Raw genomic sequence first — 13,277 nt, forward strand, 5'->3', positions numbered from 1 at the left:
GACACTAGAGGTGAACGTATGTAGAAATGCTGCCTGCAAGTCAAAAGTCAGGGCATCAACCTGCTGTGAACACTTTGTTTATTCCAGCGGTTTATTCCCCAGAATATAAATATTCACCCGGAGATGTGCAGAATATGTCCTATTTAATAACGTCTGGTGGCTCTGGCGACACCTGGTGTTGATATATATCTTTATATTTTTTATATCTATTTATATTATTATATATCTGATATATTCTACTGACTTTTCATCTAGCGCCATCATCAGGTCAAAGTTTAAGTTTGTTTAATACTTTCGTTTATGAGCAAAAACCTGCAAAACTAATGACATTCCCATCAGCCTCAGCTGTACTTTCTTTGTGTTCTTGGAGCGCAGAATAAGATGAAGATGAGAACAAACTTGGATCTTTTGTGGAGGCCATCAGCAGATATCAATGAATCCACTGTGCGAGCTGTGATATTAACTACTGATTGTTGTTACTGTAAGATTGTTTTGTGATAAGCACATTTTCTGTATCTTCATGTACTCATAAACTCTACTGTCAGATCCAGAACAGCCAGTATTTATTGAAGTTTACATAGTTTAATGTCTCAGTGTCTGAAATTAAAGCATTGAACAAATTAACAATGCAGATACACATTACAACAACGACCCATCTTTTAGTTTACTGCGGTCTGCAGTGATGCAGCAAACATCAGACAGCTGTGAGGTTTCAACAAACCAGCTCAGAGCTCATCAGCTGCTTCATTAACGACTGTTATAGGAATCATCTGCTGATGTCTGTGATTCATGATGGGAAAACAGAAACAGACGGAGCCTCTCAGCCTGAACATGAACTCATGTTTTAGATGAAAGCTTCAGAGTTAGTGAGTGTTTAAACGTTCAGATCTAAATAAAGACTAATTCACTGAGTTGTTCCCGTCTCTGACATCCGTTCCCACATGGTGAAGTCAACATATACAGTATTTACAGCTTATTTCATCCAAATGAACATGATGTAAAGGATGTTTACACTGTAAACTTAAAAGCTGATGGAGCTGAAGGTAGATTCCTGCACAAACTGAACACAGTCTTTAAAAGACACAAGCCAGCTGAGCCTGACTGGTTCCTCCAGAATCTGAGACACAAACCCGACTTCAGGACCCAAAGTTTAGTTTTATTTAATTCATTACTGCGCTGGCGTTACCTTCTCAGGCTAATGCTACACACTGACTACACTCTGGGTTCATCTCAGTTCCCTTAATTGCATCCACGTTTCCCTCACTTGTGTCCTTTCCTTCCATCTTAGTCCCTCCCTCAGGAGAAGATGTGAGGAGAGTAAACGAGGAAATCTGTTATTAGAGAAATCAGACGTCCTTTCTGGGTCTTTCTCTTTTCCTACATTGATTTGAGTTTATTCTTGCAACACGTGACACACATGGACGAGACGACTGCTACAGTCAGAGAGAGAACTGACTTCCATTTAAGAATAACTGGATCATCAGCATGATCACCTGGGACTGATTCACTGAACAGTTTGTATGTTGCTGCTTGGTTGGACTCTGCATAAGAAATAAGATCATAAACAGTTTAAACTCAGTCTGTAGTGATGACTGTCGCTCTACACAGCTTCTCCACGTCACAAACACACAGCAGCAGATGAGTTTGGACTCTTTCTCTCACTGAACGTCACGACTGAACACCTGTAAGTTAGCTGCACTTCAGACGGCTCATGTTAATATGTAGAGTATATGTCAGAGTAGTTAAAGCTGACAGACAGCAGCCTGGTTCTCTGGTTAGTGTGACAGTAGAAATCTGCTTCTCTGTGACTGAACAGACTCAACCTGCTGCTGAAGGCTGCAGCTGCTCTGTGTGCACACTCCTCTGAAAACCACCATCATCAATAGAAACGTACTAATGTTTTCATTCTAACATGCTAAATGCTACATGCTAAACATTGGTGTGTTAACAGCTTTAGCATGCTAACAGCTGAGGCTGATGAAAGTTCAGGTAAATGGTTAAATGGTTGAACACAGGGTTACATGTGTAACTCTGGTTCTCTGAGTCCCTCTAGACAGGAGCTTTCATTTAGTATGAAGCCACCTGACAGGAAGTTTGTTAGTGTCCACGTCACCTGACCTCTGACCCTGACCTGAACCCTGTGATGAACTTATTCTCTGGACAGGAAGCAGCATCTTTCCTACCTGAAACATGACGGTGAAGAAGATGACCACAATCGTGGTGGCGACAAAGTAATCTTTGGCTTTGACGTGCTCGCCGTCCAGCAGCACCACCAGAGCGAACGCCACCGCCCCTCGCAGGCCACCGTACGACATCACCACCTGGTCAATCTTGTCCAACGGGACCAGACGGAAGCGGTTCAGAACCCAGGTCTGACCAATCACACCTGGAGGACGAAGGTTAGTAAAGGTCACGACAGGTACAGAGCTGCAGAGAACGTTAGAGAAACATTTGGCTTTACAATAAAATTCACCTCCTACGTCCGTAAACATCTAATCCCACTAAGGCCCAATGGGAGGCCCTAGTGATCAACTATGGTCTGATATTTTGCATCAGGTTCATAATACTTATATTTCTGCGCTTCTACAATGTAAAATTGTGCACCGTACCCACTACACCAACGCCAGATTATCTTAGATCTTCAACTATGTTTGACTGTCACTGTGTCCAGCCTTAGAGGTCATGTTCAACAGTCAGGAGCCAAATGAACATTAAAGCTGTTTTTCTTGCTGTAATCATTCCTCCTGTTCATACTGACCATTAGAAGATCCCTTCATAATGACCTTACAATGGAAGTGATGGAGGACAAAATCCACAGTCCTCCTTCTGTGCAAAAATATATTTCAAAGTTTATCTGAAGCTAATATGAAGCTTCAGCGTCCAAATGAGTCAAATCAAATAGATATCTTTCAACATTAGTCTTTTTAGCCAGAGATTTACTGTTTCATTATCTCAGACATTATAAAAGAAACTGACTGACACCACTGACTTTTTATTTATTTTTTCTCCTTTTCCTTCCCTCTCGTCCCTTTATTTTATTTTTCTTGTCCCCTCTTGATGTAATATTTTTATAATAATATTTTTTATCAATATGTTACTGCTGGTATTGCTATTTTATTTTATGTTTTCATTATTCTGATTTATAATTAGTTCATGACAGCATACTGATTGTAACAACCATCACTTCACTCTACCACTATGACTCTAGTTCATTTCTGAGCCTCAAAATGCTGAGAAATATTTATAGATGCTTCATGCAAACAGCTGATCTCTGCCTGATTCAGAATGTAAATCATGTGCCAGCAGGCAGAGATGGAGCAGAGAGGCTTAAAGGTTAAAAGTGAGTTTTTGTCTGTCTGACATCAGCGTGACATTTGAACCTGCTCAGTGATCAGCATCACAAAATCTCTCAAATGTCACAATCAGAAGCTGGAACCAGAAAGGACAAAGCTGCGTCAACCACCCCCCCCACCCCCCACCCACCCCGTGTTCATCATGGAAAAAATATAAGAAATGATGTCACATAAACGTCCATCAGAATGTCAGACTCACAGCGTACATGATGAATTAATTATTTGCAGTTTTGATATTGTTTTGACTTGTTTTTGACTGTCTGCGTGATGTTTCAGTCTCTCGTATTCTCTTTTTCTCCTCTAATTCGATTGTAAATGTGATTTTACTGTGTTGCTATGGAAACCTGCTGATCTGCTTTGTGTTGCATGAAAAACAGAAGAGGGAGGGAGGGACTCTGACCCATGGCTCTGAAGATGAAGATGAAGACGAGGGTGCAGGACACCAGGCCGGTGTCCCAGGCCCACTTGGATTTGTCCACGGCTGAGATGCCCAGGAAGATGAAGATGATGGTCTCTGCGATGCTGGCCAGAGTCTTCATCGTGTACTTCACCGTGGTCCGAGACTTCTGGGAGATGTTGGCCTCCACGTATTTATTGGCTCCGATGCCGCAGAAGGTCATGCTGAGAGAGACACACGGAGTCCATGTTGGAAACAGAAATTATCTCAATAAATCATCTTAATTAGCTAAATTAGGGAAAATTTAAGCTGATATTTGTTTGGCTCCTTTTTATGTTTCCCACAGAGCAACATCTCAACATCTCCACACAGTTTATTAAGAAAAAAATAAATATCACAAAAACATCTCATGAAAACTGAAGATATAATAATAACTGCAAAAATATAGTTTTATAATCTCCAAATGTGCACGATGCAGATGAGAGACACATCATAATCATTTACTCACGTTTAAAGCACCAAAACATCCGTATTACAAGACAAACCTTCAAAACCTCAACATGAATAAACTGATGAGACTGAATTCACATCATCAGTCCGTCAGTATAAGAATATAAAACTGACGACTTCCTGTCACAGCTTCAGTTTGTTTTCCTGATGTTTATTTTAATAAAACAGTTTGTTGCTCTGTGGGAAACATTCAGGTCACGGAGGTGAGAGGTCAGAGGTCAGAGGTCAGAGGTCGTCCTGGCCGTTCTGAGCGGGGAAACTCACGACAGAATGGCGGACAGGGAGAAGAGCTCTGCAGTCAGGTAGGCGAGGTAGACGAGCAGGAAGACGAAGAGCGGCTCGATGATCCGAACCTTCTTGGTGAAGCGAGTGATGAAGCCGAGGATGACGGCGAAGACCAGACCCACCAGAGTCCCTCCGACACTGACGATGAGGAAGGAGGCTGCAGAGGAAGAGGAGAAGGAAGAGTGAGGCGAGCAGAGGAAGAGGAGGAGGAAGAGGAAGAGTGAGGTGAACAGAGGAAGAAGAGGAGGAAGAGGAGCAGGAGGAATAGTGAGGAAGAGGAGCAGGAGGAAGAGGATGAAGAAGAGGAGGAGGGAAGAGAAGGAGGAGGGGGAGGAAGAGTGAGACGAGCGGAGGAAGAGGAAGAGGAGGAGGAAGAGTGAGACTCACCGACTCCTTTGAAGTAATCTGCCATCTGAACGTTTTCTACTCCGACTTCCACAAATGAAATATAGACTTTATATAAAACCTGCAGAACACAGAAGCTGCAGATGAGAGTTTATAACCACAGATGAAAGCAATGCAGTACATTTACTCAAGTACTGGATTCACTGTACTGTACTTACTGTACTGTACTCAATGTACTTACTGTACTGTACTTACTGTACTATACTTACTGTACTATACTTACTGTACTTACTGTACTATACTTACTGTACTCACTGTAATGTACTTACTGTACTGTATTCACTGTAATGTACTCACTGTACTGTACTCACTGTACTGTACTTACTGTACTGTACTTACTGTACTCACTGTACTGTACTTACTGTACTCACTGTAATGTACTTACTGTACTGTACTTACTGCACTTACTGTACTGTACTTACTGTACTGTACTAACTGTACTCACTGTAATGTACTTACTGTACTGTACTTACTGCACTTACTGTACTGTACTTACTGTACTGTACTTACTGTACTCACTGTACTGTACTTACTGTACTGTACTTACTGTACTCTACTCACTGTACTGTACTTACTGTACTCACTGTACTGTACTTACTGTACTGTACTCACTGTACTTACTGTACTGTACTCACTGTACTGTACTCACTGTACTCACTGTACTGTACTTACTGTACTGTACTCACTGTACTGTACTCACTGTACTGTACTTACTGTACCCACTGTACTGGACTTACTGTACTGTACTCACTGCACTGTACTCACTGTACTGTACTTACTGTACTTACTGTACTCACTGTAATGTACTTACTGTACTATACTTACTGCACTCACTGTAATGTACTTACTGTAGTATACTTACTGTACTCACTGTACTTTACTCACTGTACTGTACTCACTGTACTGCACTTACTGTAATGTACTTACTGTACTCACTGTACTGTACTCTCTGTACTGTACTCACTGTACTGTACTTACTGTACCCACTGTACTGTACTCACTGCACTGTATTTACTGTACTGTACTCACTGTACTGTACCATACTCATTGTACTGTACTCACTGTACTGTACTTACTGTACTGTACCATACTCATTGTACTGTACTCACTGTACTGTACTTACTGTACTTACTGTACTGTACTCACTGTACTGTACTTACTGTACCCACTGTACTGTACTTACTGTACTGTACTCACTGTACTTACTGTACTGTACCCACTGTACTATTCTCACCATACTCACTGTACTGTACCCAATTTAATGTACTCATTGTACTGTACCCACTGTAAAGTACTCAAGCACTCTACTTACTGTACTGTACCCACTGTACTGTAGCTGATTTTACTGTTTTCCAGCAAGTTGCTTACTTTCTAAATATTAAAAATGTTGGTGTGACATCATCACAATGTAAAACCTGTCGACCGAGCAGGAACTCGTTGGCGGGGCCAGCAGGAGAAACAGTACTAGGCTTTTACAGTGAGCCGCTCAACATGGAAGCAAACCCGGAAGCTAGAATTTCTTTTGCCATATGCGCCAGCCGAGCAATTCTTACTCGACTGAATAGGTGCCATTTTCGGTCCAGTATCCAGCTCTTATCATACATACATAATCCACGCCTAAACCTCTTGGTGTGTCATGTAGTAAAGTGGGTGTGTTGTGTAAATACTGCGAGTCCACAGATAAACCTACTTGTATCCGGTTCTCTTTATGTATCTGTATCTGCTGCCAGATGCTGGCACTCTCTCCTCATTAGGAACAACTGAAAAGATGCTGGCACTCAGAAAAAAACACTATATGGACACGAGCCCTACGGCAGTTTCTTACTGATTTTCACTGAAATGTTTAAGTTGTTTTTTAAGGAGTAGTGCAGTTGACAGTGATTTTCATCTGGCTTTGATGTTTCCAGATATGAAACAGGACTCTGCTTCAAACTCCTGAGTAGTTTTTTGACATTGAAAAGTCGAGTGCATCATACACTCAGTGTTCAAATGTTTCCATTCATGAGGAGGCTGTTGCTAGGTAACTAACTTCTTCTCTTCTCAAAGATGCTGAATGCTTTTGTGTCTGCTATATTTCAGGCACACGAGGGGAAGAAGAAAAGGGACGGTAAAAATAATCAATAAAGAAAGTTGAAAAGTAACCTCCACAGGCTCTGACGTTTAAATATGAAAGCACACGTTAAATCTATCTCTCTCTTTCATAAAGTTTCCACCCACAAAGTCATGAAAACCACATCATCATCATCATCATCATCATCATCATCATAATGCTACAAAGAGTCGGACACAAGCTGGATACAAATCATATGTCCATACAGCTCAAAATATTTACTTTTTTGTCCTCAAAATTTTACAATTTATACTCTCAAGATCTTGACTTAAATATTACGACTTTTTTTTCTTTTTTTTTCAAAATATTATTTAACTTTTTTTTTTGTCAAAATCGTACAACTTTTTCCCTCTAAATATTATATCTTTAAAACCAAAACATAAATATTATTATTTTTTCTACAAAGCTAATTACATTTGCCTTGTAATATTACAAACTTTTCCCTCCAAATATACATTGATATAATATTACAACATTTTCTCAGCTTTATTTTGATATGTTAACGTTAAGACTTGAACAGTAAATTAGCATAGCCGCTACCTTATCAATTAACTGAACTGATAACTTGATATTTTTACTGGTTTTTACTGGTGATCTTCTGATTTAAAAATTTTATAAAACACATTTGAATTGTTCTTGTATAACAATTCATATTAATATGTGTGATATATCTTGTAATACAGTTGTTTGAACACTATGAGTAGCGTAAAGTATGTTTTATCTTTGACATCCTTTAACTGCACAAACTATGAGTGTGAGAGCCTGAATGACTAATTTCATCAGCGATTCCTTGTGCAAACATCATGGTGAAGGTGTGTAACAGTAACTGAGCTGCTGAACAGTGAAACACTGTTGTGTGTTTGCAGCAGTGAGTGTGGGAAACTTGCAGGTCACAGCAGCAGTCTTCCCACACTCTGTTGGTGGGATTAGCTCATATTCTGAGTGCTGTTGAGGATTAGAACACTGCAGAGTTAATCTGCTCACAGCACTTTAATCTCAGCTTTCTCAAACTCAACACGCTACTGAGTAAATGTGCAGCGTTTGCTCTTCTGTCAGTTCATCAAACACCAGGTCGTTAATGTGAGACAAACACAAGTTTAAAGGGACGTTCTGCTGTTTTCTTCAGTCTGTTAAAACATATCAAATCTTTTGTCCCTCAGAGACGACTGACAGGAAGTTTACTGATCTCAGAGGGTTAACCCTTTACATCTCAATGACCCTGTGACCTTTCCTCTGTAACCACTGTCCTGCTGCTCCACTACTGGAAAATACAAAAAAACCCCACTTATCCTTCTTTTGACACTTTCAATCTCCCTAAAGCTGGAACGATTGTCAATCGACAGAAAATGAACTATACTGATAACTGATTAATAATTTTTAGTCATTCTATAGTCATGCCATAATTATCTGTTTCCAGCCTGTTAAATGAATAGAATATAATACAAATGTGACAGTTAACTTAATATCTTTGGCTTGTGGACAAAACAAGACAATTGAGGACGTCATGTTGGTCTTTGGGAAATACTGATCAATATGTTTCACCTTTTTCTAACCTTTGATGGACCAAACAACTAATCAATTATCAATAAAATAATGAGTAGATTAATCAATAATGATAATTGGTTGCAGCCCGAAATCTCAGATCACTTCATTAAAGAATAACTTAACACCCCTGAGACCTGGTGTGCCTGATTGGCATCACCCATGAGCATGGGCCCTGCTACAGTGGTCAGTAGGTGTCTGCTCCAAGAATCAGCATACCAGGTTTGACTGATCTGGATAGGGCCCGTGCGATAGGGCAACTTCAAGCTGGTGTTCCGCAAAACCAAGTTGCGGCATTATTTGGAGTGAGCCCTAGTACCATCTCCAAAGTGAAGACCAAGTTCCGTATAACGGGGGATGTCAGAGACAGGCTGCGAAGTGGCGTCCCAAGAAGACGACACCTCAAGAAGCACTGAGGTACCGTAGGCTGTCCTCTACAGATTTGCAGTCAAGGTTTGCAAGACGATATGGCCGACGGCTCTCTGCCCAGACAATTCGGACAAACAGACTGCATGCAGCCAATCTCCGGTCTCATAGGGCTGCCAGGAGGCCTGCCATGACCGCCCTTCACTGTCAGGCCCGTTTGCACTGGAACCTGAACATGTGGAGAAACGTTATGTTCAGCGATGAGTCCAGATTCTGTCTACGGCAGTTGGATCGTAGGGTCAAAGTGTGGAGAAGACGTGGAGAACGCTGTGCTGATTGCTGCACCGATAGAGTAACATCTGTTGGTGGAGGCAGTGTGATGGTGTGGGGCGGCATCTCCCTCACTGGGAAAATGAGGCTTGTCATCATTGGAGGCAATCTCAATGCAGAGAGATACCGAGATGAGATTCTGCAACCAGTGGCAATCCCATATCTCCACAGTCTGGGACCGAACTCTATCCTCCAAGATGGCAACGCTCGCCCCCACAGAGCGGGTTTATCAGAGACTACCTCCAGAATTTGGGAGTGGAGAGGATGGAACGGCCTGCCAGCAGTCCTGACCTCAACCCCATTGAACACTTGTGGGATCAGCTTGGGCGTGCTGTTCATGCCGGAGTGACCAACACAACCATGTTGGCTGACTTGACAAATGCTGGTTGAAGAATGGGACGCCATCCCACAGCAGAGTGTGACCAGGCTGGTGACCAGCATGAGGAGGAGGTGCCAGGCTGTTGTGGCTGTGTATGGTTCTTCCACACGCTACTGAGGCTCCTGTTTGTTAAATGAATAAATTGTTAAATTGCCAATATGTCTTGTTTCTTCAAACTTCAATCATCCAATCCACCAAACACCAAACAAGAGTCAATGGAAGAATAAGCTGTTTGGCATTGGCAGAGAAGATTTGGCACATTTTTCATGGGCGCAACCCACATACTCAGCTCTGCTGCTCATCCTTCAAATGCATGTTCTTTACAAATGTGGCACCATTTAAAAGGGAAATAAACAGGCTTTCCAACAGTATAAGATTTATTGCCAAGAAGCATCGTTACAACAAAGAAATAATCTACCAAACACAAACTTCCTTACTTTTTGTGCTAAGTTTATATTAATATAAATATATTTAATTTTTTAAGAAAAACTGAAGTGAACTGAAAATGTTTTTTATTAATTATAGCTGGAACACATTCAATCTTCCATTTAGTGTTTCTATAGAAGTCATTCTACTCTTTAAGTTAAAACAGAGTCTTTGTCCTTCAGCCGGGACAGTTTGTGAAGCTTTTTACCTGCGAGACTCACAAACTGACCTGAAGTCATCACACACACACACACACACACACACACACACACACACACACACTACAGCATGTTGGCGTCATTACTGACCTTGAAACCCTCTCTGATGCCATAGCAACACATCAACAGTCTGTGTGTGTTTACGTGTGTGTGTGCGCGTGTGTGTGTGTGTGTGTGTGTGTGTGTGTGTGTGTGCGTGTGTGTCTCACCACGGTGACGGCGTCGTTAAGCAGCGACTCTCCGAACACGATGATGAAGAGCATGTCGTTGACATGAACCTCTTCAAACACGGCCAGCACCGCCACCGGGTCCACGGCCGAGATCAACGCGCCGAACAGCAGGAAGTCCATCAGGTCGGCCTGCACGCGCTCGTCTGCACACACACACACACACACACACACACACACACACACACACACATCACAGCTGATATCAGGAAGGTAATTCTAAAAGTTCTGAAGATATTCTAACAACGGAGAGCAAAAAGAAAGACTAACTTCTTTTTTTCCCTCCTTGTCACACATCTATTGTGAGATCGCCTGTGACTGTTCTAGAGAGGATGTAACTAACACAGAAACAAAACTCATATACAGAAGCTTCAGATATTCTCTACAGTCAAGTTTCATCCAACTGTAGCTCAAAATTTAACTGAATTTACAGAAAATGTTCAGTATAAAATGTCCTGAACGTTTGTTTCCATCGATGCTGATAAACAGTCGGTGACATTAAACCGTCGCAGAAGAAGAAGAAACGACGAGATGACATCATTAGAGGAGCGACAGTCAAAACTCAAGTGATGGAAAACATGATGGAAATATGACGTTTCTGTTAGTTTCATGTATTGATGTGAGGAAGGTTACAGTCTCATCATCATCATCATCGCTCCACACAGATCTGATGTTTTCAGCTCTTCAGTCACATGATTCATGACGTCATCATTTATTCACTCAGTCTGTTTACATCTGATTTGTATCCAGCTGCTGTTACACAACAACAAACACTTTAAAATATTTCCACTTTTTTGAGAATTCCCGCCGTTTCCATTTAATTCAACAAATCTGAACATTTTTCCAGATTAAAACATAATCTGTGTTTGTTCAAACATTACTCATGTATATTATAGGACATAATGTACATACTGTACATGTGTGTGATGTGTAATTGTTATTTATACTCTTCTTTTTATTTATTGCTCTGTTGCTTTTTGCTATTTTTATTTTTCCTCATTATTTTTTACTGCGTTGTTGCGATTTTTACTCTCGTATTCTTGTGAAATGAGATGTAACGATAAAGAATCTTGAATCTTTTGTGATATTTGATGTTTCTCTTCTTCAGGTGAAGATACAGTTCTCTGATCTCCGTGGTGATCTCCACATTCGTCTTCAAAAGCTGCAGCAGAAACACTTGTTGATATTTGAGAATGAAAGTTCATTCTTTACTTTGGAAACAGTGAAAACAATCTCGGCTGTTTCCTCCTCAGCTGCTGTTTCCAAAGTGAAAAAACGAACTTTCAATCTCATATTTTTTTTGCCAACGTGGACGAGAGGTCCTTAAAGTGCTCAGAGGAACGTACATTTGCACATCTATTAACGTCTAATTCCATGACAACAGAGCAAACGTCATCTGCTGAGGAAGATCATGTGATATGATCAAAAGCTCCAGAACAGCTACTAAACAGACTTTCTTGTGAAACAGTTTTTATTTCTTCCCAAAGTCAAGAATGAACTTTCAACTGCAATCACTAACCAGAAAACCGTTTCTCCTCATCAGCTCAGCTAAACGTCATAAAGCAGGTGTTGAGGTGTTTGTCTGTCAGTTACTGTCTCCAAATGATCTTTTAGCTCTTTAAAGGAAAAAAAACAACTAAAAACAATCGGCTCTCATGGTGACACCTGTGGTCACCGTGGTAACCGCAGGTGTGGTTTAATACTACAGTAAAACGCTCTTTAAGCAGCTGTCAGGTATATCTGATGCAGTTTTTCTCATTTTTATTCTAGTTGTGCTGTCTTCCACTTAGGAAGGTGAGCAGAGACGTTTTTCAATTTTTTGTGAAAAAAAATATAACTAAATAACTATAAATAGCATCAAAAATGAGGTTTGAGTCAATGAAAATACTAAAGATTAAAAATAAATTATATTTATAATCCAAAATGTGGCCAAAATTACTCTGCTCATCGTACAAGACATGTTTGTTTGTTCCATTGCTGATAACACTGATAAGTAATCCTCGCTGTGACCTCGCTGTGACCTCAGACTGACCTATGACCCCCAGCAGTTTGGCGGCGTACAGGCAGAAGCCGGTGCAGAAGGCGTTCCACAGCGTTCCCACCACGGCGTACAACAGGATGGCGCCCAGGTTGTCGAAGAAGAGGCGGGCCGGCATGAAGTATCCGGCATCACCAACGATGGTGGGCAGCAGGAAGAGGAAGAAGAGGGCGGGCTCCAGCTGGTACAACTGCTTCTTATTGGCTATGAGGACGATGCCACCCAGGACCAGACCCAGCAGGATCAGCATGCAGCTCTCCGGGACGACGGTGGTGAACCGCTGAGAGAAGTGGAACACTGCAGCAGAAGAAAGTCTGCTTAGAAACTTTACATCCCTCGAAATATACATTCAGTGATTGTTTTGGCCACTAGGGGGCAGAAGAAGCCACAACCTGTTAATACAACATCTGACAAATGATCAGCTCTTAAAGAAGTTGTGGCTAACATGTTAGCAAACAGATGCCTTCTTCCACATCACATTAACACAATCAATAATAACTCGTGGGGTTCCTCAGGGTTCTGCTCTCGGTCCTTTATATTTCTGGTTATTCCTTTGTTTTGTAAGCTAACGTTACTTGTGTAAAGGGATCTTCTGTACTTTTAAAATGCAAGGATGAGATTCAAATTCACCTCTAAACAGCTTCCAGTGAGTTTCTTTATTTCTAAATATGCAGTATATATTAATATCTAT

General features: G+C 41.1%; 1 protein-coding gene across 1 annotated transcript in view; it reads right to left on the bottom strand.

The window, feature by feature from the left end:
- The window catches only part of slc9a5 (solute carrier family 9 member A5), a 34,560-nt gene that overhangs the window by 13,621 nt on the left and 7,662 nt on the right, over positions 1-13,277 (bottom strand). Inside the window, exons 2-7 of the mRNA XM_067583933.1 lie at positions 12,581-12,883; positions 10,531-10,694; positions 4,933-5,011; positions 4,525-4,702; positions 3,754-3,974; positions 2,184-2,386 (exon numbers count right to left, since the gene is read on the bottom strand). Coding sequence (XP_067440034.1) covers positions 2,184-2,386; positions 3,754-3,974; positions 4,525-4,702; positions 4,933-5,011; positions 10,531-10,694; positions 12,581-12,883 — 1,148 coding nt within the window. The remainder of the gene's footprint in view (positions 1-2,183; positions 2,387-3,753; positions 3,975-4,524; positions 4,703-4,932; positions 5,012-10,530; positions 10,695-12,580; positions 12,884-13,277) is intronic.

The sequence above is a fragment of the Thunnus thynnus genome, chromosome 1 (genome assembly GCF_963924715.1).
Source record: "Thunnus thynnus chromosome 1, fThuThy2.1, whole genome shotgun sequence".
NCBI classification, from domain to species: Eukaryota; Metazoa; Chordata; class Actinopteri; order Scombriformes; family Scombridae; genus Thunnus; species Thunnus thynnus.